Source organism: Numida meleagris, chromosome 7 (genome assembly GCF_002078875.1).
Source record: "Numida meleagris isolate 19003 breed g44 Domestic line chromosome 7, NumMel1.0, whole genome shotgun sequence".
NCBI lineage: Eukaryota > Metazoa > Chordata > Aves > Galliformes > Numididae > Numida > Numida meleagris.
The window spans coordinates 18,845,802-18,870,605 of NC_034415.1; the positions used below are offsets into that span (position 1 = coordinate 18,845,802).

Sequence of the window (24,804 nt, forward strand, 5' to 3'; positions counted from 1 at the left end):
TCAGTTATGTAGTCTTTTATTGTTTAAAAATAATACACTGGAGTTTTTGAAAAATCATGGATAAGTATTTCCTTTTGCCAGTTCTATGCCTCTGGGATAAAGTAAAACAGCTTAAATATTTAGTGTTCATGCAAAACTGTACCAGTAGATTTACACTATGACAAAAGTTTCCAGATTGTGTATTTAGCTTTATACTGTTACATAACAGTTGGTCTTCAAATATGGGAGCACTACTATCAATCAGTTCTTCCTTTTAGTTGATCTTTCACACACTGATTCCTTCTTTTTAGCCTGCAATACTAAATTCTGTACTGAGCAAGGAACCTGGACACTCGCGTGACTTGAAGGTTATTCATATCTGATGCAGGAATGACAATGTATATCCTTGCTTTCTTTAGTTGGCCCCATCAGAAAAAGAGATGATGCAGTAAGAAAGTTTTGAGGGGAAGAAAGATTCCAGCTAAAGTAGAGTATTAGTAGTCATCAGCTAGAAAATAAAAAGGTTAAGAGAAAGAGATTAATAGATTTTTCATAATAGAAAAGCTACAAGAAGAGCATTTGAGATTTAAGGAAATTAAAATACTAACTCTTACTTTCAATGGTGAGAATACAGGTGCTAGCAGATGTGCCTCTGTTGTTGACCGCTTTACACATATATTCACCTTCATCTTCTGGGAAGGTTTCAGGCAAATAAAGGCAATAGGTTTCTCCTCTTTCAATATACTGATAGTCCTCAGAGTCCTGCAACATTTCCCCCTCAAACCACCATGTGACTTGAGGTTTTGGTTCTCCAGTAATTTTAACTGTAAATCTCACTGGCTCGCCATCAACAACTGATGTGTTTTTCAGTGACTTCTTGAACCAGGGAGCTCCAGATCGAGCTTGATCTTCCTCATCTTCACAAGTAGAACCATTAATAACACTTCCCTCATCATCTTCTTCCTCTTCCCTTTTCTGTTTTAAAATAATCCAATTTAGAGTTTTCAGATTAGCAGTAGCAGCTAGTAACACATACTTGATTACATAAAAGTTTTTTTTTTTTATGAAGGGGAGATGCCTATCCTTACTAGAAAACAATGTTCTGAATATGGAACAAGCAGTAAATGCTGTCTAAGCTTTGTTTTAATGAAGCTGGTATGGCTTGTATCTTAGGGGAAAGTAAAGGCATGAATATTGATTCCATTTTCAGAATATTCAAAGGAAACTGCAGTTTCCTTGCAGTGTATTTCCCATGCTCTTGAAAATATGAAAAATTCAAAAGCAATTAATTGCACATAAATGCAGTAAGTTATATAAGTATAATGCTACTTTTATACTTCTGGCATTGTTGCCATCAGTGGTAATCAGATGCCAAGTTAAATGACACTGAGGACTGAAGAAAAGGTACTTTGTAATCTCTACCTTCTGTAATGCAGCATCAATTTCTTTTTGTTCGAACTGCATGCGGAGTAATTTTTGTTCTTCAATTCTCCTCTGTTCTTCTTCTTCCCTAGCTCTTGCCATTTGCTCAAAGCGTGCCTTCATATTTACTTTATGAGTAAATGGAGCCTCAGATTTCTTGGCTGGTCTCACATCTACCTCATCATCCTTGGGAAGAAAAAAAAAAAAAGAATAGGACATTACTCATGTTTTACTTTTTAAATGTTCATAACAATACTGGTACATAACAGTACTGGTTTAATACATTAGTTATTTAAAGTATGCGAAGCCACCGTGAGTCCTCTTGGTTATTTTTCTCTCCACAGATTTGTTTAATGTTGGATTTAAAATGAAGTCTCTTAATAATTTCTCAGGTTCTGAGATGATATTTTTTAGGGAAAAACAGCTGATGAACCTTAGTCTAATACTTTGAGAAGTTTTTTTAAAAAGTTTGCTTAATGACATTGAGTCTGTGAGGTATGGATTCAAGAAACAATGTATTGCACGCGTGGAAGTCCATATTGTGAATTCAGATGCTTCCTGTAACAACCCTCTCTTGATGGCGCTTTATTAGCGGTACGTAGTAGTAACACTATAGAAATAACTATGGCTACAGCTGTAGCTCCAGATTAATTAAAGATGATAAACTGTTAAACTAAGGAAAGGAAAAAAAAATCAGGGTTTTTGAAAAAGGTGTTTCTGCTTCTTTAAGGACAGTTGTAAAGCACTAAAGTGAATTGTATATCTTAAGACCGCAGTGACATTTTTACACTGGGGAGCAAAGTAAAAGTATCTAGAAGTGGTCCTACTACGTACGTGTCCTTTCTTGTTTTGAGAAGAAACAGTGATTTTTTTATTAGGTTTCTTTTCTCAGAAAGAACACTCAGACGTTTTCGCAACTGCCCATGCTTGGATTTTGGGTTGTTTGGGTTTTTTCTGCTTTTTTGTTGATTTTGGTTTGTTTTTCTTACAACTAATTTTACAAAGAATTTAATTTTCTTCTCCTCGGACAAGGAGAATAAATCCTGTTGGACCTATACCGTAATTCTCCATGTGTCTGTCCGAGGAAAAATCCTATTTTCCACAAGAATCCATGAAGTATAGAAACAAGATAACTGGAATGTTTGCCTTCTCTTGCTGTCACGTACTGCAGAGATATGGAACCTTTTTTCACGTTGCTGGTGTCTTAGAAGTCACTGCTGATTTGCTTGTACAAGTTCTTCTCCTGTTTGAGTTACTGGCCTTTTTATTTGAGGCCTTAAAAAGCAGGCCTTTCCAATTAAGTCTTTTCTGCTCTGTGGGCTGTTTTTTAGCTGGGCTTGTGCTCCATTTTTCTGGAAAATTACCAGCTTAATGATCATAGAAAATTACTGCAGGGTAGATGAGGGAGGATATTAGAGATAGAGATACAAAATATTAGCAGAAGTAATTTCAAGTGTATTAGAAAAATATTTACTAAAGATTTTACTTTCATGTGTCAGTTGCATACTCTCTTGAGGCAATGGTAAGTTCTTAGTCACTTTTATGTCACGGTGTTCTGGCTTCAACACTTAAGCAGGTTGTTGACCTTATAGAAGTGTTAGTGTCACTTGTTAAAACAAAAGTTTAAAAATAAAAGATTTTGAACTGATAATGAAGTGAATGATTGTGGATGTTAAAGCCTCAGAACTGAGGCTTTAATTTATACAGTGGAGAACAAATTAGAGTTCAGAAGGAGAAGCAACTCACGTGACCATTAATAGAACTGATTCTCAAAAAATCAGAATGCTTCAGCACCTCAGGCTGACAGGTTGTTAAGGCGCTGAAGTACGAGCAGAAAAACAGATCTCTGCTTGAGTACAAATGATTGATGATAAATGGTGCTGTTTTTCTTAGAGATGCAATCCTCGTGCATCCAAAGAGAACAGGGAAGTAGGAACAGAATCAGGTTGAAAATAGAGCAAATTTGGTGAAAGCAGCAGTATTGTCCACTGCCATCAGTTGTGCTAGTTTAGTTAAGTAAATCATTAACATACAGAGTACAAACTACCTCTTGAAACTTCTCAGCTTCCCTTTCTCTTATTTCTTCATCCATTGCTCTTCTCTTGGCTCGTTCTTCTTCAATCTTCTTTTGTATTTCTTCTTGAGACAGTTGTCCTATTTTCTCAAACTTGCTTTTCAGATTCTTCGCCTGAATAGAACCACTTCTTTTTAGCTTTATTAATTCTTCATATTCTTTGCTTAGCTCAAAAGTTTCGGACTCCTCTTCCAGCTGTTTAGAAATAACAGAACACGTAAGATAAAAAATATCCTGGTTATTTTCACTATGTGTTCTCCCCACAGATTGGTGTAACTTAAAGTACTTGAACAATTCTTTTAGCTTGGAGTTATTTCAAGTTGAAGACCTTTTCCCCCTAGTAATTTTTGTCTGTGTTGTCTGGACTCTACTGAGTTTGCAGCATCTTTAAACTACGTATAGATTTTAAAATAGCTTTTCTCTGATTTTGCAGAAAAAAAAACAAATTTCAGGATGTCATGGTTGGAAAAGAAGTGACATTTCTGGATACTGTAGTCAAACTCTGTCTGATGCTGTAATTGCTTATACTCTGCTCTGTCACTTTATGACCTAAGATGGCAGTAAGAGCATTTCAGTTGTCTCCCTTCTTCCCCAGCATGTAATTCAAAATGTACTTGCAAAGCTCACAAGCTGCAGCCTTTCTTACTCTCTCTCTAGCTTTGCTTACAAAAAAAAAAAAAAGTCATCCTCTAATGTTCAGAAGGGAATCATATTCTGAAAATTACCACCCACAACCAAATCAAATTGGTGTACAGTTCATGAATGTGATGTTCTAGTCATCTGGTATGCAAGGCAAATTCTGTGTGTGATTCTTAAAATCAGCTGTGACAGTCTTCAAATCCTTGATACACTCACTAGAAACAACTTGAGGTCATTGTGATTCTTTCCTAATTATTTAACACGGCATTTCCCTGAAAAGGGCAGGATTTTTGCTCTTTTGTATTTTCATTTTCATCTTTTAATTTCGAATCTTGATGTTTCTATTTTCTCAGTATTGGAAAGATAGTATATTCGTTTTATTAACACAGTAGAATTTGCAGGTAACTAAAGTAATGCTAAAACGACAAATTTGAAATTGTTTTTACTTTAAGGGTAGCAAGGGGATGCAAATGTTTTCCTGGTAGATTAGTAATTGAATGTGTATTATTACATACAACATTATAAAAAGATGGTTTTGATTTTCATTCTTTTCACATAATACAGAAAGTATTGATTTAAAATCCCCTAAAAAGGAACTTCCAGTCAAAATCTTAAACTTTGAAAATTGAATATTGTATTTATATTCAGAGCATGCTTAACGTATCTTTTGGTATACAAACCTCTCCCATTTCTTGTCTTAACTGCTGGAATTCTTGCTTTTCCATTTCCAACTTTTGCCTCCGCTCTTCTTCCGTGCGTCTCCTTTCTTCTTCCATCTTTTGTCTCAGCATCTCCTCAAAATTAATTTCCAGTTTACCAGGTATGAGAGATTCTTGAGAAAATGTTTTAAACATTTCTGGTGATTCATCATCATCCAGCACCTGCTGGAAATGCAGATCATTAATGATGCATCCTGACGGTACATGGGAGGAAATATCCAAGCGTTCTGCCACAGAGCAGTACGATGCAATAGGACAACGCAGGTATTGCTCTCATGTTTTGAGAAGGAATGTGTTTGGGGGTTTAGCGGTTGACTTTAGCCCTTATTACTAATATGCATAACTGAAAACAAAATCATGTTGCCAATTCATTGTAGTGAGGATTTCCTTCTTTCCCTGTCCCTTTCTCACTCTACACAGCCTGGCTGGGCATTAATGGTCATTCAGTACGAGCAGATTGCTTCTTTTTCTGACCAATTCATAAGAGGATAGTAAGGCCTCAGAAAAGCACTTCTTAATTACTTCCAAAGGCAGGAAATCCAGAAGCAAATATTTGATCCAACTACATTTGTTAGAGCAGGGCATTGCTATGACGTTGAGGGGTGCACTACAACAATGGCCAGATAGCATGGCAGTCTGAGTTGCATGGGAAGATTTTAAAATAAATTCTAGATAAAAACCTGTGAGTCTACTTGGGCATGTAACTATGTGAACTTATTTGGTCACATCAGCAGAGATTGTCTCAACAAGAGCAGACTGTAAAGTGTGAGATGAGGTCAAATACTGATCTTGAACTGCACAAAGATAATGGCTTTTGGCACTATTTGGTCAGTGCACGTTTGAGAAGCCTTGTGGCAAACGTTGTGGGCCCCAACCTGCCTTAAATTCAGGACATTCCTAACAGGAGCCATCATCCAAATTGTAGAAGGGATTAGTGGGCCAAAGCTTTCATTTTAGAAAGTGTTTTAACTTTATTAAATGTAGATATGTATTTTAAAATGCATTAGTACTCCCCTTTTTCCTTTATTGCTACTTACTCCTGTTGTACTTTGCACCTTTTACTGCTGTTTGTGCCACCTTTGTTCATACTGCTGTCCTGACCTATTTTGCCTGTTTCTGAATTTATTTGCTCCTTCAATAGTTGGTTGTTTTTTGTCTTTTTTGGCTCAGTCAAATACTCTTAGTCACTATAGATTTCCTTCAAATTTTCCCTCTGAGTAAGCTTTCAGCTGGACTTCAGCCCCACCATTCCTTCCATTCTTCATTCGTTTTGCATAATACAAGCATAGTTGTAGAAATTGTGTCATGGAGAAGTGGAGTCAAAAAATGAAGCTGTATGCTATTTCCTTTAGTGAAAGCAATGCAGAACTGCCTATTTTTTAAGAGGCTAGAAACAGCTAAGTTGATAAAGAACTGTGCAAGTCTCTTTCTGATGACGTATGAGTTCATACGCTCATGAAGCGAGAAGCATTAATTCAAAATGTATTAACATATGTATGTATGAACTTAAAAAACAAAAATGCGTATGACCAAACAATTGCATCTGTTTGTATTTTTGAGCCAGTAATGAAAAGACAGTAAGCCAACTTATTCCTGATTTAAGAAAAAAAAAAAGGAAAATATCAGCTGAATTTTGTGATACACAAAACCCTTGTGGTTAGCTCAGTAAATACTATTTCATCCCTGTTTTGTGAACTGAGACCGTGGCTTGGTCTGGTTTGATTTCTACAAACTGGGAACAGACAGTTGTGGGAAACAGTCCTGTAACAGCAATGGTGTGCAGCTCAGCCAGTCTTCAGTGGGCAAACAGTGACTGATACAAAATAGAACGGCTTTTTGTTCATAGGAAGACAGGTTCTTTATGTAGTTACTAATGGAAAGTGACTGACGGTGAAGAGAAATGAATGCTTGAATCTGAAAGGGATCAAGTTGATAGTGGGAGGCATGGAAGTATAAATGTAGCAGAAGAAAATATGGAATTGCTAGGTCCTTGCAAAAGGAGGTAGAAGTAGCATTTGTGGTTTTCAGCAGCAGTGTTACTACTTTTGTTTGTGTATATTTTTTTCAAAATTGAATTAAAGTGGGTAAGCATGAAGAGGTTCTAAAACAATTTAAGCACTTAAATGGATATGAGGTTTTAGTAATTCCAAATGAGATGACTAATGTATTCTTAAAATGCTAAAAAGCACATCGGTACATTGCTGCTGTGTTGTGTAGGTGTGGAAAACAGGCTTGTATTTTCTATTCCAAGTAAAGGAAGCGCTCTACTCTTTCAGGATGCTAATTAACAAAAAAAATTTTAAGCACGTATATGCTGAAAGCATCTTCAGTTAATTTTTTTTGACTAGTGAACATCTTTACAGTCTGATGTTACAGTTGCAGGCTGTGCTGCATCGAATGGATTAAGCCTTGATTAATCAATGAGATTTTTCTTGCCTGGATGCTTAAGCTTTTGTTACAGAGGCAGAAAAAATGTTCTCAAGAAAGCAGTGAAAAACAGAAGGCAGCGTGTTTGTTTGTTTGCTTTACTGTCTTTGAATTATCCGCTCACTTTTCATAAAGATTATAATGGCAGAAGCCGAGTAGCACTCCTTTTTCTAGAAGTTTAAGGTTCTTTGCTCACACTTGGAGTTGTGCACACACCATGGACATTATTTTCAGTATTTGCTTTCCAGTACAAAATCAAGTATCAATTTACATTGTAATTTTTGGGATAGTCTTTCAGAGTAGAGGTCTTGTTTTCAGCCCAATTTTCAGCCAGAGGGAGCACTGCTAACAGTGCTAAAAGCCATACAAAGCGTTAATTTGCTTCAAAAGCATCACTTTGAATTATGAAGAAAAAAAGTATTAGGCATGTGGTTGGTCTTTCCCACTAAAACCACACAGGGGAGTGTAGGAAGAGATTGCCAGATAAGTGTGTTATTCCACAGTTTTTTGTGGTATGTCTTGCCCTTCATTTTGAAGAAAATACTTGCATTTTAGTTGGTATTAGTCTAATTTAACACTGTATTTCCTAACATCCACCAATAAGTAGCTGGCTTATATCCAAAAGCCTGCTTAAACTTGAACTTAGTGGAATAAACAGTGAAAGACTCTATGCTATTTTGTGTAAGTACTATTGCTTCCACCCTCTGAAGTTAGGCATCTGTCTCTTCTTTCAATCAATGTCACTATGTCAGTCTTTGCTCCCTGAAAATTTATCTTTGATGTAATCTAAATTCAGATTTTATCATCACATATCACAGAGATCAGTTCCAGATCGATGTTCCATATAAAGAATTGTAACTGTAAATTCCACAAGTTGCCTTTTCTGTTTCTCGGAACAAGTAATGAAATACAATAAAAACATCAATTAGCTGACTTCAGCTTTTTCATTTTTTCCTTCCTCAAGGGCCACAGATGACCTCAGAATGTGCACCTACAGTGAGCATTCTTCTAGTATGGCATTAATTATGCTTAAGTGAGTAAGAAATGTAGGGAGATTGACTTGGAAAACTGCAGCTAAAGACACAGGAATCTATCCCTTGTACCCAGCCAAAACCAAAAACTTCCTTCTGAAGATATTTTGCTTTCAGTGTTTGTTGCACCTAGCATAGTACTAGCAGTTGGAAACAATATCTGGTTTTCATTTGAGATCTTTTCTAGGTTTGTTGTGAGGAAGGATAGTTTCTTGATATTTTATGGAGAATGTTGATTAGTTTACCTTCTAATAAGTAGTAGGGTAAACTAATTAATAAAGGAGTTGAAGCATATTCCGAACTCTATTTAAAACTTTTCCCTTTCATTGTGGAGACTGAAGAAAAATAATAAACTAAATACTAAACAAAGTATCATACCATGTTCTTACGTGCTTCAGCAAATGCCCTTTTCTCTTCTTCTATGCGTCTTCTTGCATCTTGTTCTGCTTTCCTCTTTTCCTCTTCTCTCCTCAGTCTTTCCATCTCCTCAAAACTGAGCCTAAGTTTACCAGGACGGAATTCTCTACTAGAATTTTCAAATTCTTCATGGTCACTTTCATTTATCTTGAGAGAAAAAGCAGAGGGAAAAATATATATATATATAACGCATATATCTATATAACATGTTTGGATAAGGTTTTTTTAATGTATCTATTCTGAATAGTAAATAAATAGTCCATTGATTCCTTTCTGATCTTTTATAAATGCTTTTTTCTCCTGGAGAAAAAAATGGAGACTCTCAAGGCAAGGCTGGATAAGACACTGGGCAGCCTGATCTAGCTGTGGTGTCCCTGTTCATTGCAGGGGAGTTGGACTAGATGGCCTTCAGAGGTCCCTTCCAACTCTAAGAATTCTATGATTCTATATTGATGATTTGGTTCCTGCAAGAAACTTTTTAAACTTCATTTTAACCAGTGGAGACAGAAAGGAAATATATTTCAGAATCCCATATTGAACTTCTGTATTTATTTAAATCGTTTAAAGGTGTAATTTGAAGCACGATGTCTTATCAGGAAAAGGATAAACAAGTATCTATCTTGTAGTTTCAGGGTTGGATTATTTACTGTAAAAAGGCACTCCCTATTCACTTTCTTTACATCATTTCCATTGGCCTTTATACCATTGAGTTATTTTATTTGTGTATAAAAAAAGGCTGTAGTTTTATAGCAAAAATAAATTAATATTTTTTATTAATCCAGGCTGACATTTTTGTTTCTTTTCCTTTTAGACATTCAATCATCATTGAAGAAAGGGAAGTGAGATATTTCATTGTTTCTTATCTCCAGTAAACACTATCTGCTAAGAGAAACCCATTGTTTGCAAACTGCAATCAAGAACAAATGAGTGAACCATCTTCAGAACATATCATGGAGTACCCCATTTGTTAATGGTAGAATTTGACTGGGAACTGTCAAGAGTATTAATACTCCAGCTATCTACATACTGCAAGCAAGTCTGGTATGTTGGGTAGAAAGTTGAGGGAATTACAGAGGTCTTTTATTTGGAACTCATAAGAGAAAGAAGAAAAAAAAAAAATTGGAGGAACTGAGCTACTGAACTCTTCCTTTAAGGAAACTTTTTACTCCAAATTTTGACAACCACTGATACCAGATATAACTGCATAGTAGAAAAAAAAACACGGGGTGATTTGTTTTTCTTTTGAATTTGTAAATTCAGTTGCCACACTTTTATACTACTTGGTTAATAAATGTTGGTATATAAGAGTGGGAGATGTGAAAAAAATTCAGTTAGAATGGTTAGAGTGACTTCACAAAGTTCCCTCTCCTTCATTTTTTTTTCTCTTTCATTCATATCCCTACTCCAAAAGAAAAACAAGAACGAGCATTATTGACAAAATGCCAAGGTAATTGTTATGGAATGGTTAAGTGATTTTTTTTTCAAAGGCAGGGGGAGGACAAGGGGTGGGAGTGGGGGTGTATGAACTACAGCTTTGGCATCTGCCTGAGCCTAGAATCCTCCCAGTTTGGACCAGTTGGGAATGTCAGAAGCTCAGCTTTCTGGAAGTTCCGTGTTGTGCTGGTTTTAGGTTTGTTTTGTTTTTCCACTGAGTAGCAATTTGTTTTTGAAATATAGTCAATACAGTGATCTTGTTTGTCCAAGAATGGCCACTTATATTTACACTGTTTTTTTAAAGCTAAAATTAGCAAATTCCTGGAAATAATATTTTTAAAGATCTCATGAAATATGAAAAAACAAGACTCATTAAACTTCTTTGTATGTGAATAAACAAAGTCACAATGTTTGAGATTGTATAGAGGAAAGATACTTAAATAGAGAACTTCAAAATAAAGCTTTTGCAAATAAAGTATAGTAAAATGAGGAAATACAGTACTGAAGTATCTGGTGCATCTTATGCTAGTACTAAGTGCATGATTCTCTTAGTGTGATCAAAGAACAAACTATAGTGAGGTGTGATTATAGCTGAACTAAAATAAGTCTGGTTTATGATAATGGAAATAGATAGTTTTGCAAATAACATAAAACAGGAGTCGTGAGCAACAATTTGATGTTGAATCCAGTGACTTCTGGTACGTTGTTATTTACACCACTACCTACAAGACAGCTGACCTATCTTTCCTTTTCTTCATAAAAACAAGTTTTATACAGTATATCATATTTATAAATGTGGGAATAAGAAGAAGCATTTTCCTATTACAGAATGTTTTCATAAAAATTGGTTACTGGAACATGTGAAGTACTTTTCATGATCAAAACAGAAAAGTAATTTTCTTCTTGAGGATATACAGCTTAAGGTACTACAAAGTGCAGATATGAAAATTGATGATTTCCAACAAATTTAAAACACAATTTCCTTTTTTATTAAAATAAGAGAATTGTGCCTATGTGGTTAGTCAGTTAGAACCAAGGTGAGAAGCATCTATTTCAAAACTTGGTGACAGAATTTTCAGCTTGAAATCAAGCTAAGCAATTAGGATCAGGTTCAGGAGCAAATGTAAAGGTGTATCCTCTATCAAAATTCTCTAGCAACACGTACAAAGCATGTACTTACCATTTGCTGTCTAGCTTCTTCAAAGGCACGTTTTTCCTCTTCTAAACGCTGTTTTGCTTCTACCTCTGCTTGCCGCCTTTGGTTTTCCTGTCTTTGCCTTTCGAGTTCTTCAAAAGTTACTTTCAGCTTACCAGGAGACTGAGATGCTTGTGTTTCGTTGTCTTGATTTTCACCCTGTATAAGAAAAATGAAATAGTTACCTTTTAACTTGTATATGTTTATTGCTTAGGCATTTTTAGATGAGTGGTTTACCGTGAGAAATGACAGGCACTTGGTTTCCTTAAGGAATTGGTTTTGCTCCTCATATTTAAGCTTTGTTTCTTCATCCGGTCTGCCTTTTTGTTCTGCTCTTTCTTTTCCCGTGTTTTCCAAGTTGATTTTCATCTTCCCAGGTGTTTTGTTGGGTTTTACAGGCACTACCGTAACCAGTAGCGAATCATCTCCTTCCTGTCCGAAAAGATTTTTATTATATTTTCATAAAGTGTGACTTCTAGGTAGACTTACTTCTTAAACTGTTGGTTTTTTACCTGTGTGCACCAAAAGTTCCAAAATAATTATTTGTACTGAGTACGAACAGCAAGAATAAATCTATCTGCCTCTGACAGTCACTAATTTTCTTGTAATATCTGAAGAGCATCGAGACTGAATTATACTTTAAACATAAATGCTGGCAAGGTGTCATTTCTTTCATATTTTCATTAACTGTTTCTTATAAATATTCATTATTTGGATAAGAACAGGTGGAATTTTGAATATGTAGAAATTCAATCACTTCTTACTATGTAAAAGATATACAGTGGTTGGAATAAGGTAATAGTTCTAGAAATACGTTCTTTGTCAAGCAGATTAATTTGTTTTTGAAGGGTGTCACTGCTTCAAAATTATTTTCATAAATTATTTGCCAAAATATGCTTCACCCAATTTTTGTGAAACAAGATACCGTGATAACAAGGACACTGTCAAATAACGTAAAAGTAATGGGTTTTGGTAGTGTGTTGTTTTTTTTAACTGCCATAGGAATGTGATTTTGTGTTAGTGACAGATGATTGGACCTTCCAGCCTTGATTTTTGAAATTACATGTTTGTTTGCAAGACTTAAAATAGAACCCCGTATGTTAAATGAGCTCACTTGAGGGGAAAAAAAAGAAAGTTACCAAGAAGTTGAGTCCACCGTTCAAACATCAGTATATTGGCAGAACCCCCTTTTATCAACTAGCTTAAGGCAAAGAGCTTTATGATGATACTTTCCAGTGCCAGAGGATTTAGGGTATCATTGTCAGTATGCCTCAAATCATTGTGGTGGTTTTGAATATTTACATGTGAGGTGTTCTGAGCCCTTCAACATATTATTCATACTTCAGACTCTAAAACTTAAATAAATTGACTTGAAGTGCAGAGATACACTTCTGCATGCTTTAAAGAATTCTTAGGTTGAACTGCAGTGAAATACTTGTGCCTTTTTCGAACTTATCCCAGCCCATATTACAATAATAAAGCAAAGTGAATAAAAATGTAGGCGAACATTTCTTTAAAAAAAAGCTGATTACCTCTGCTGCTGATTCAGTTCCCGTATTGTTAAAGTCATCAATCTATTAAATGAGAATTTCATAGGATTACATTAATTTGGCTCTTTGCCTTAGATTTTCAAACAAAGAACTGGAAATTTTTTTTGTGTCAGTGATATGTATGTAGCACTTAAATTCACAGATGGTAATGACTGAACCTTTGGTGGAATATTTCAGATAGGTTAGCAAGCTGAGGAGCAGGAAACGTGACATCGTACACAACGCATGCTACAGCATTCGTAACGCTTCAGTGATGAACCGAGAGAAGTGCTTTACGTGTTCATTCTTCATGTGAGCATTCCATAATTGTATTTAAAAACAAACCAACAAATCACGAAAGCAACATTATTTCTGATCCAAGTGATATTGTCTTCCCTTCAACTCCCTGTAAAAAGTCTATTGTATTTGGTGTCTTAGTAGTGTTAGTTCTATACATTAACGTTCTTTCTAAAATTCTCCATGATGATATACAGTTATGTCTTTCAAAGTAAATTAAATATATGCCGGATAAAACTGTACTTTTAACAAGAACAATGCTAAAAATATTAGTAGGACATACTAAGTCCGTATTGAAAACTGAGTTCTCCTGCAGTACTGCTTCTCTTTTCTTACAAAAAAGCCAAACCACTTTTCATACAAAAAAAGCACCTAAATTAAGTATTCCTAACTTTTTGGTTTTTAAAAAAATGACTTATGGTCCTTGTCTATCATCTCAATGTTTACTTGCACTGAAGTATTTGCAGCACTGAAGAAAACTTACAAAAGGAATTTAATGTGAAGCCCCGTGCAAAATTTTACAAATTACAAAATTTTCTCTATTGGCACCAAAAAAGTTGGAGGCTGTTCACATGTAGATGCAGTAACAACTCACAAAGTGACGAAGGAATAAAACATGACTTGAATTATCATGATTTTTAGTTTATTAGTATCTTCATATATAAAGTAAGGGTTACTAAATAAAAGAAATATTTTCACATCAGTTTAGTAAGTTCTACAAACTCTTACAAACCCCAGCTTGTGCCTGGTTCCTACTCCCACCACATTTATACCTGCCTGCTTTTGTCTGTAACTCAAGCTTCAAAAATCATTACCTGAAAGATCATTTAGAGACTCTTTGATCTGCACTTTCTTCCCAACTTCCATCCCATTCAGTGTCTCCCATGTAAACCACTACTATCAGAAATCTTAAAGCCAAATACTTTCGCTGAATACAAAACTTGTTCTAATTTGCTTGCAATTATATCTTATTTTGATCAGATTACCGTACCTCCTGTGCTTTTTTGGCTAATTCTCTTTGAATTTTTCTTTTCTCAATCATATCCTGTTCAATTCTGCGCTTTCTTTCTTCTTCCGTTCTTTTTCTTTCTTCTTCTTGTCTTTGCTTCTCCATTTCTGCAAATTTGCCTTTAACAGTTCCTGTGAATGTGAAACACACAATTCACTAACAAGATCTAATACTTACCTAGGGGGTTATGTGGCCTTTAAACTTTGGCCTCTCTTACCTATTAGCTTTGGAACATAACCTTTGTCTATCTTAGATGACTTTGTATCGTCATCTTCATCAGATGCAAGCAGTTCTTTCATCTAGTTGATGGAATACAGAAAAAGTAAACCGTTTTTACACCTTAAATAAAATTCCAGTAATACTGACTTAAAGTGAAAATACTTTCACGTGCAATACTGAATATTAAAATAACAAAATATTTGCAAAGAAAAATAACCTCCTGCTTTCTCCTGTTCCATTCTCTCTCTCTAACATATTGTTCTTTTCTTCTTTGCTTTTCATCTCTAGATCTCCTTTGATTTCTTTCTTCCCTTGCTTTCTGCATAGCTTCAAATTTATCCTTTACATCACCCTTGTGAAGCTTGGGCACATAGGACTTTTGGACGGGTTTAGATGAAGAAAGCAGAATCTTGATGAAGATATAGAAGAAATGAAGATAAGAAAAAGAAAGTTGAAACAGATGAACAGAAATAGTCAGATTGGATTAGAAGGAATGTAAGAACATAAAAGTACATTTGGGATTACGAACTTTGTGCCACTAGCCATCATCTATTAACTATTTGTTCAGAAGTAAACAGTAATAAATACTGAAATATCCTAAACAAATTTTAGCATTGTATTAAACTTAAAAACTGTGATGAGAACCCCGTAACTAAGTATATGAGCAATACAAACGTACACTTCTTTTTATTTCTACGGGCTTAGACATTGTATATGGATTTGTATTGTTGCTTTGAACTCGTAAGCACTAAAGGAGGTCCTATACCCCTAACACCGCCTTTAAAATAAATGTAAAGACACAGACATGTAATAGAACACGTGCGTGTTCTGCAGCTCTTCTGCATCTGTAAATGGTTTTAAATAAATGGTACTGTTAGTTCATTTAAAACTTCCAATATGTTATATACTTATTTTTTTCCTTAATATTCAGAGAAACTCATCCAGTGCTTTTATAGTGCAAAGGGTCAAGATCACGGCTTGCAGGAATCTGACACTGATAAAGGTAATGAACACATCTTTGCCAATGCTTAAGTAAGAGAACTATCTACTTTGCAGTAGTTTTCCATCTTTTTACTGCAGTGACTAGAGAAATGTCAATACAGTTATGCTGAGAAAACTGGCTGAAAAAAAGTTTGTTTCGTGTTTTCCACCTAAACCAACGACAGATTCTGTAATGACGTTTTGCTTTTCTTCCTGCCACTCGGTGAATCAAGGCATAAGAAGAAAAGTTATAAGTAGCCTGAATTTACCCTGACATTAAATGTTTCTTCATATTTAGTTAACTTAATTTTGCATTCTTCATTCATCTTTAATACCAATAAGAACATTTCCTACATTCTATCAAATCAGATTATCTTCCTTAAGCTACTCTCAAGTATCCCTCTATTGTCTTAAAATCAGTAATAGCCAGATTTACAGTATAATTGTATTTTACAATTGTTTGTAACTGCTCTATTTACAAGCATCAGCTGTAAATTACTATATTAGTTTGATTACTTTAAAATTGGTACATACCTCAGTTTTCTGGGCGATGTCATTCATGGTTACGGTATTCTGCTCTGCACCTGGTATGTTTAAGATTGCTTTCAGTTTCTACCTGAAAGAAACAGTTCTAGTTATATTCCTTTCTTTTCCTTTTAAATGATGCTTTGACCATCTTCCTGTAAATAAGTTTGCATGGGCTGAAACTGATGTATCACAATTTCATTTGGTCCTTTGAGGCTCGCGAAGAAATGAATAGGTTCTAAGTATGCAACAGTAATTAAAAGAACAAGCTTATGATTCACTATTCATGCTCATACCCCCCTACTTAGTCCTAGATATTGGTTTTTAATTTCCATTTTAAAAAGAAAGTCAGAGCTCTCAGCCAAGCTCTGGCTGCCCTGGCTGGCTGTTACGAAACCATTTTTCTCAATACTTCGCTAGCAGAAAGGAATGTGCTCTGCAGCTCTGCCGCTCCGCTTCAGGCTGATGTCTGAGCCAGCGAGCTCAGGTTGCAAGAAGTCTGCAGAATGCTCGGGCCAAACACAGCCTGCTGGAGATGCTGCCTTGCCTTTGTACGGCTTTGGTAGAGAAGGAGTGCTTTCCTCCTGCTGCTGTTAGGTGCGCAAGAGAATAAAGCTAGGCTTCAGCTAGGTTCTGCATCTTGCCTTCCTTGTTGAGTTTACTTGAACAAATCTGTAAAAGAAGAAAAACTGCAGCCATAAACCTTTTTTCCTTTGCCCCATACCACATGTATGCAGTTCAGAAGGGATCAAACGTGGGATGTGATCATTCAGTTAGAAGAATTCCCCATGAAAACTATGTATCAAGTGGAGAGATAAATTTCAGGAGCAACAAAAAATTATCTGGTATTAAAGATAGCATAAGTGCCATGTCACACAAGGATGTGACCAAAAATGGCAGCATTCCCTGTTCTAGAGGCCAAACATCACTTTGTAAATGAACTGAATGTGACTGGGGTGTAGTGAGAGCAGACAAGTTATATTGTGGTTTTACTCAAACCTACAAGAAGATTCTTAGCCCATGGATGTTAGTCATTTAGTAATCCTATTTATAACTGTGATTCTAGGAAGCGAAGCTTCACAAAACTGTGCTTTGATTATATCAGATAGTTCTTAGACTACATAATTGCTCACTGGAAAAAACAAACAACCTGTTCTGTATGAGCTGATGTAAACATTTTTCACTTAGTGTTCTTCCAGCAAAAGTTTTAAAACAGAAGCCTTTCAGTAGGCACTAAACTGACTTTGAAGCTTTGTAGCTAAGACTTAAAGATTTCTGGCCAAACCATGAGCAAGGAATTCCTAGAAGACAGCTGGTTTCCTGAATCAGGATGATCATCATGGCTGATATCTGTGAGAATCAAATTTATTTTAATAGAGCCATATTGATTATTATCACAAGAAACATGCTAATGGCTCAATTACACCTTCAGTATATTTTGGTAATGTGGAACAGCATCTGTTTTGCTTTAACGTATGGCAACTTATTCCTGACTCCCTTTCTCCTGCTACATCAAGGAAAGCCCCAACTTTGCAATGAGTTCAGGATGAGTTTCAAACTCTTCCTATGCGCAGTACATTGTTGAACTGACATCCTCCACCAGCCAGTACACGTACAAGACTTTAAAATATTTTGATTCTATGAAATAATTACAAAAAGACTTTCTCAAGTGAGTATGATCTGAATTCAGATACATTGACGTAGAAATGACACTTCCTTGAAAAATTAAAAGGATTGCATTTTATGAATAGAAATCTTTGTCTGTAGTATCTTAGGGGAAAAAAAAAAAGAAAAAAGAAAAAAAGAGAAAAAGCATAAAATGAGCCAGGCTAGTTGTTCATTTTCCAAATGAAAATAGAGAAATATGCAAAACAGAGAAAATACATTGCAATTCCAGTGACATAGGGAATGGAGGCACTTTTTTGTTGTTGTTACACTTTTCCCCTCAACATAAGATGGGAATGGCATCGCACCTGGTGTTTATTTAAACGGGCTTGAAGTTCTTTCATTCTTAATTATCAACAAAGTACAAAGGTGGGAATTTTTATGTGGCATTAAAAATAGTGAGCATTAGGAATTGTCTTTATGCAGGTTCTTCAAAAATACAGAGAAGGCATCCACAGTGGATGGTGCTGCTTTAGCTATATGGATTGAATGAGATTCTTCAATATCTTGAGGTATCTAAGCCAAAGCAGTCACAATATATGAAATAGGAGTGTTTAGCTATCAAACCCTGCCTTGACTGGCAAATCCTGAATTCTGGAAATTCAGCTTCAACAGCTGGCTGCTCCTTTTCAAAGGAGTACGTGAAGTCATTGCCCAAATCAGACTGACAGATATCTCATTTGTAGAATGACAGGGATAGAATGCATTTCAGTTTGTCGCTTGTGAACACACGAACATAGAAGTACTAAACGTAAGTTCCTGCTTAGTTTCAGATTACCAATAGCATATTACAATTCTGTTGTGTCTAGAAAGGCAGATAACTTTACAAGCATTCTTGGTCTTAAGGTCCTTATATACCATGGACATCCAACCTTTTGGCTTGCCTGGGCTGCACTGAGTGAAGAGGAAATTGTCTTGGGCCGTATATATGTTGGTTGCTCCAAAAGCAATGCCTCCTATTTATTTCCATGAAAATGACAACCAATACAAAGAGCACTATAACACTGTTTGATAGAACAAATTCTCAGCTACAAAACACTGTTTTTAACATAGCCTCCACCATTAGCTTTGCATTTTTGCCATTGATGAACAAAAGCCTGCATGCTGCCGTCATAAAAATCTGCACTAACGGAGGTGATCCACTGTTGCTATAACCACTGCTGAAATGCACTGTCCACCACCTCACTGTGCCAACAGCCACTGTTTGGTCTCCATTGGTATTCCGCAAGTGTCAGTGTGTGTCAGTGGGTACCATTTTTTCCACATGGAGGAATTCAATTACACACCTTTGTTTTATCTGCGCTTCCAGGTCAGAGGTCATTTGGTGATCAGACTGCCATTCTGCTGCCATCTGTCACACAGCAACAAAATGTTACAGGATATTGGTGGGAAGGTTCAACCTCTACTGCCATGCCACCAACATCCACCTGTAATGTCATGGGCCAGTGTAATAAAATAGGAGGCATTACTTTCAGAGCAGCCCTCATAAAATATATAATAGGCTTAATTCATATAAACAAAACTTATTTTAATTTTAATGCTTTTTATTAAAACATATAAAAAAGAGAGCGGCAAAACCATAAAACTAGTGGGATATGTGACCTTGTTTTTGTGAAACTAACACGTCAGTCTGGTTCGATGGCAGTGGTTGCAAGTCTTAGTGAGCTCTCAAGGTGTTCATCAGAGATGACTGATGAAATTTTGCTCTTCCTGTGCTTCATCCTTCGAAACAGTTGCTCACAAATGTACATATTGCCTAAAAGCGATGGCATGATGAAGGCATGACTGTGAAGTGAGGGGTATTTCTCTCTGCTAAGAGAGAGCTTATAAAGGTTTGGTGAAGAGACATGATCAAACTTTTGATTGCAACTCTATGCATTCCTTTTAAAAATTCACAGTAATATATTTATGTTGACTGAAAATGGACTCACAAATAAAAAAAAAAGATTTTTTTTTTTTTGCAATCTCGAAACCTGTTCTCAAATTGCTTTACCAAAACAGAAAGCATGGCTGCTTATTTTTCACGGTTCACAGGACTGTGTTCAGCCAATGTATTTGCCATATATTCAGCCATAAATGTATTTGCCATAACGTGAGCTGGCACTGCACTGCGCCCCATGCCCTGCTTTCAGCCCAGGGCGGCAGTTTGGACATGCCTGCTATATGCTTTAGTGTACATTTGTGTATTGTGCCGTTGAGCTTGGATGTCTTTAAGAGTTTATCTTACTTCATGCATGTAAGTGATATCCCACAGTAATCAGTATGACTTAAAACTAATTAAGACCCTTTGACTTCCTCATTCTTCTATGCAGGTTTGAGAGAAGCCTTCATACAGGGCTGGAGCAGAAAAGTAAGTCCCAAAGTTAATCTCTCACGAGGAATTATTCCATTTCTCTTGAAGTACTCCTGTGAGTATTATTGCTAACCTTCACCATAACAGCATACCCCATCCATAGGGCTTCATCTTGAAGTCACTTGAAAACCATGGCTGATTTAAAACCTGATTCGTTTATTATGTGAAAATAATCATACAAAGCAGATGATGAGTATAAAAACACATAAAAAATTTAGCTTTTGACCTTTTGGATCAACTTTTTTGATGGCTCTTAGTACCTGAAGCCCTTGGCAGTGTCACTAAGATTGCTGGCAGCAGTGAGACCTACTCTCAAAAAACAAATCTGAAATTTTCTTTTTTAGAACAAGTAATGGAACAAGCGTTCCTTATCATAGAATATCCTGAGTTGGAAAGGACTCATAAAGATCAATGAGTCCATTTCCTGCCTCCACACAGGACCACCCAGGATTCAAACCCTACATCTGAGAGCAGTGTCCAAATGCTCCTTGAACTCCATCAGGCTTGGAGCCATGCCCACTGCCCTCTCGGACAGACCCTTTCCCTAACCCCCAGCTGCCCCACCCCTGACACAGCTCCATGCTGTTCCCTCGGGCCCTGTTATGTCCCCAGAGAGCAGAGCTCAGCGCAGCCCTCCGCTCCCTATGAGGAGCTGCAGCTGCCATGAGGCCTCCCCTCAGCTCCTCTGCTCTGGGCTGAACAAACCCAGGGCCTTCAGCTGCTCCTCGTATATCTCACCCTCCAGACCCTTCACTATCTTCAAAGGAGAAACCTCCTTTGGATGCTCTCTAATAGTTTTACGTCCTTATATTGTGGTGACAGTGCACACACAAAATACACACAGTGCTTGAGGTGAGAACCAGCATGGAAAAGAGTGGGACAATCCCTTCCTTCACCCACTGGCAGTGCTGGGCCTGGTGCATCACATCCTTGTAAATTCCTGCTCTTTGAACTTCCAAAAATGTGCCAGTTTAACTGTGGGCCTTCAAGATGGTAGATACATCCCTGCCATTTGGAATACTGCCACATCTCCTCTTACTTTAGGTCACTTTCCAATCCTTTGGCATCACCTAACCATTAATGTGCTTGAAGGTTAGCCAGCTGGCTCAAACACATTTTGCAGCTGTAAGTCATCCTGCCTCCACCTTTGATGCTAACAGATATGGAAGTAAAGCAGTAGGACCTCACTACACATGATACAGCCCATGTTTGCCCCCTCATCCCTCTCCATGTCAGTTATACCTCAAACAGGAACAGCAGCAGGACCTTGCCTCAGGGACCCCTCGAGTGGCTTCCTTCAAGGTCAGGAAGTCATACAGCCTACAGATGGTGGAGGAATCATTTCTTCATCATCTACTGATAGCTTTGCAGAAAGCATGTGGTAATTTTCCAACCCAAGAAACTTTGATGTGCTATTTTCTAACAATAGCAACTTTTAAGGAAGATAATATTTAATACAAGCAATGCTTATTTGTTAGGGCAACAAGGGTCTACTTGTGTGTACTTACTTCAGAAGACGTTTGTCCTCCTATTATGAAGTTGTCCAAAACCTTAAGATTCATTCTAGTCTTTTATTTCCCAAGATAACATATCTCAGGAAAAGTTGTGGGAGCTCATCAAAGATTTCCACTCAGAAAATTCCAAGATTACATTGTTGAACATAACTCTGACCAAAAAGTGAAGGCTTTTCTTTGCCCAATCACTCTCATCACCTTAGCACTCACATCACACCACTCACATCATTTTTTTCCCACATTTTACCTCCCTAAGATTAAGATATATCTCAGGAAATGCTAAGTCTGGCATTTTCATGGTTATACTGAAAGTGTACTAGACTGCAGTTCCATCTTTAGAAGAGGTCTTCATCAAGATTCTTCTAGAAGGAAAATTTAACCTCCAACATTTGACCAATGGTCTTACCTTTGGAATTGCATGGAAGAGAAAGCACCGTTATTAGCATGGCTTGACTGGCTGTAATGCAAAGCCATCTCTCAAAAGTTTCAAGTCAAAATTTAGTACAAAACCAATAATGTGTAGAGAACTAGGAAACAGATCAGAAATGCTCTGGGTATAGGTACTTCATAGAGAAGAAGAATGTGACTGTTTTCAAGTATCTTATTTGCATGCTCTTAATGGTTATGCCATCAGCTCTGGTGGTACGTCTCAATTTCTTATGATCGTTGCACTTCAGCTTTTCACACAGACCTCCTAAAACCTTACTTTGGGCAAAATATTCTAAAAGTGAACAAATTAAAACCATTAAGGGGACACAAGAGGTTTGATAGCTCCTAACTCCCCAAATCTACCTCCTTAAATTCAATTTATTTTTATTTCAATGGAGTAATTAACATCCTCACGTGAGAGATGCAGAGAAGTACAAGTGTTTTCCTACTCTTTACAAATAGGAGTACGAAGCCAGGACTTAAAATAACTGTCTAGTTGCTCTGTGATTCCTCCTTTCAGGAGGCCCCCCTGCCGTCTTCCTGGCTACTGTGAGTTATAAATAAGCCCTCTGCAGCACGGTCTAAGTTACGGTTACCATCTGTCTCTCTTTGTGATCCACTTGCAGGGAAGACTCCATTATATAAGAAAACCATATTGTGAGACTTGGAAACTTACCACTTGCAGCCAAAGCACTTAGGAGAGGAAAACACAGTCCATAATGCTAAAGTATTTAAAGAAGGATTAAATAGAACTGGAAAGAGGAGGGGAAGGTGAGCAAGGCTCACCATTTCTGTCCTTACTGCAACTTCTCTGGTATGACACTACCAGTTGTTGTACTGAATTACAGATACTAAAGTAGATACTAAAATTATCAGGCACGGGGGAAGGTCCTGAACTGGTATAAACTGTCAGCTCCTCTGCAGCCAACAAGCTACGGCAATTAACACCAGCTGCCCAGCCATTACTTTTTTAGAATACAAAATATAAAGCTGCCTCCACTCAGTCGTATTTAATTCATGAAGTCTTTACAATTAAAGACTTACTAATAAATTTACCAAAAACTGACCCAGGTTACTCAGCTTCATCTACAATCTTTTCCTCCCTCTTTCGATTTATTGCACTTCAACATTTACTAAGTCTTCCGTTACAGCAGAATAGTCTTTGCAGATATTATGCTGTTTATAAAAATCTATTTAGTAGAAGCTATTTTGTATATGTCTGTTTATACAGCTCTAAATACTGTTAGCATGGCAGTGCCACGCAGCCCAGCTGCTGCGTCAAAAAAATAAAATAGCCCCTCTCTGTGGAAGAGGTCTGCCCCTTGATTCCTTGGTCCCCTCAGGTGCTATTATGGGGTAGGCGTACTCCAGAACAAAGTGGGGGCCTAGGGAAGCACTGGCGAGATCTTCAGGCCCATGATTCCATGTTCCATGACATCTGCTGATCCTAATTACGAGGCGCGGTAAATGGTGAAGTCAGATCCCTGAGAGAAAAATCCGTATTTTGCCCCATGCCATAGTTCCTCCAGCTCTCGCCGTGTCCCAGAAGCTGACGAGAAACCCTAAGATTTGAGCTCAGCTGCTGCTGTCGTCACTGACAGACTTAGCAGGGCACTGAAATGTGGGACAAAACGCTGCGCATGAGGTACGGCTGCAGTTTGCCTCTTCCCATTCCTGATGGCAGCACACAGCCTACGTGCTACTTCTCTGACACACTCATGGGTCCTCCACCGCACGGAGTGAGCTCCATTGACCATCTCTGCTCCACTGAGCGCTGGTGCTGATGTCTGAGGGCAATGCCCTCACCAAGGACATGGCCACCCCAGTGCGCAGCACGGCTCAGCCCGAGCTGCTCCTCCGCAGGCATCAGCTCCACCTCAGCTTTCCCCATCTCGTTCCCAGCTTGGCTGTGGCACCGTTCCTTGCTAAGCCAGCTACAAAGCGGGAAGTCCACGCACTGCAAGTTACGGATTATCTGGCAGAGGAAAACACCCATGTACGGTATTGAGACATGGCTGGAGAAAGCATTTCTTGGGGATATGCCCTGAACTGTCTTTCACTGAGGGTTTTCTGCATATACCAGACGTACTCCCATATTTGTGTGTATTCCTTAGTGCACGTGGCCCTCCTATAGGGCTAATTATTATTTCATAATTTCATTTCACTGGGCATTTTACTACGAGACCTCAGGGTAACAGCAGAGCTCTGTAACACACAGCGACACGCCGGCTGGCTCCAGAACGGTGCTGTGTTCTTCGGCGTTTTCTTCACGAATGTTCACTGTATCGACAGAAGCTCTTACATACCCAAATCAAAACCGGTAACGAGTCGTTGGCAAGCCGTCAGAGGACCGCGCTATTTCCCCCGAGCCACGCTGCCTTACAGCGGCAGGCGAAGCGCAGCAGCCGCTCGCAGGCTGCACACCGAGCGCTAACAAACCAGCAGCACGGCGCTCGCAGCTCCCGGTGCGCTCGCGCGGAGACACGCGGCTCACGGCCGCGCGGGATTTCTGACTGCAGCGCCCGGCTCCGCGCCTCGGGAGGCACCGCCAGAGCGCGGCCCCGCGACCTGGGCTGCTCGGGGCTCCTCCCGCGGGTCACCCGGGCCCCTTCCGCAGCCCTCCGGCCCCCCCCACCCCGCAGAGGTGTCCCGGGGCCCAGCGGAGCCCGGTGCCGCTCTGCCCGCCCTGCGGAACCCACCGACGCCCCTCTCTGAGAGGATGCAGCGAGCCCCGGCCCGGCGAGGGGTCCGTGCCGACGGGAGCCCCTCCGCTCCTTACCTCGGAGCGCTGCCCCGCCGCTGCGTCTCGGCGTAGTCCCGCGGAGCGGGCGGGAGCGGTGGCGGCTGCGGAGCGCCCCTTGGCTGCGGCCGCCGCTCCGCCGCTGCAACTTTCCATAAAAGTCGCGGCGCGCGGCCGGCGCCCGCATTCCAGGCGAGCCCCGCGGC

General features: G+C 38.3%; 2 protein-coding genes and 1 long non-coding RNA gene across 22 annotated transcripts in view; 2 read left to right on the forward strand and 1 right to left on the reverse strand.

The window, feature by feature from the left end:
* The window catches only part of FUBP1 (far upstream element binding protein 1), a 37,550-nt gene extending 26,910 nt beyond the window's left edge, over positions 1 to 10,640 (forward strand). For all 6 annotated transcript variants that reach the window (XR_002441030.1, XM_021404202.1, XM_021404199.1 and 3 more), the window contains one exon: positions 9,520 to 10,640. Coding sequence is in view for 5 of the 6 variants with exons in the window: in XM_021404202.1 (XP_021259877.1) it covers positions 9,520 to 9,537 (18 nt within the window). In the remaining variant the exon portion in view is untranslated. The remainder of the gene's footprint in view (positions 1 to 9,519) is intronic.
* NEXN (nexilin F-actin binding protein) overlaps positions 1 to 24,804 on the reverse strand; it is a 27,309-nt gene continuing 2,505 nt past the window's right edge. For 3 of the 15 annotated variants that reach the window (XM_021404208.1, XM_021404207.1, XM_021404209.1), the window contains 13 exons: positions 15,907 to 15,988; positions 14,609 to 14,800; positions 14,390 to 14,471; positions 14,155 to 14,303; positions 12,870 to 12,911; positions 11,575 to 11,769; positions 11,323 to 11,496; positions 8,670 to 8,855; positions 4,795 to 4,998; positions 3,449 to 3,670; positions 1,402 to 1,587; positions 594 to 954; positions 1 to 487 (listed from right to left, as the gene is read on the reverse strand). In XM_021404208.1, coding sequence (XP_021259883.1) covers positions 474 to 487; positions 594 to 954; positions 1,402 to 1,587; positions 3,449 to 3,670; positions 4,795 to 4,998; positions 8,670 to 8,855; positions 11,323 to 11,496; positions 11,575 to 11,769; positions 12,870 to 12,911; positions 14,155 to 14,303; positions 14,390 to 14,471; positions 14,609 to 14,800; positions 15,907 to 15,933 — 2,034 coding nt within the window. In that variant the 5' untranslated portion in view covers positions 15,934 to 15,988 and the 3' untranslated portion in view covers positions 1 to 473. Of the gene's footprint in view, positions 488 to 582; positions 955 to 1,401; positions 1,588 to 3,448; positions 3,671 to 4,794; positions 4,999 to 8,669; positions 8,856 to 11,322; positions 11,497 to 11,574; positions 11,770 to 12,869; positions 12,912 to 14,154; positions 14,304 to 14,389; positions 14,472 to 14,608; positions 14,801 to 15,906; positions 15,989 to 24,637; positions 24,790 to 24,804 lie in introns of those variants that run through there. The other 12 variants (XM_021404218.1, XM_021404216.1, XM_021404219.1 and 9 more) reach the window with 10 other exon arrangements.
* On the forward strand, positions 12,769 to 20,457 carry LOC110402293. Its single transcript, XR_002441034.1, has 3 exons — positions 12,769 to 13,178; positions 15,323 to 15,394; positions 19,875 to 20,457. It is a non-coding gene; the product is annotated as an uncharacterized LOC110402293 (long non-coding RNA).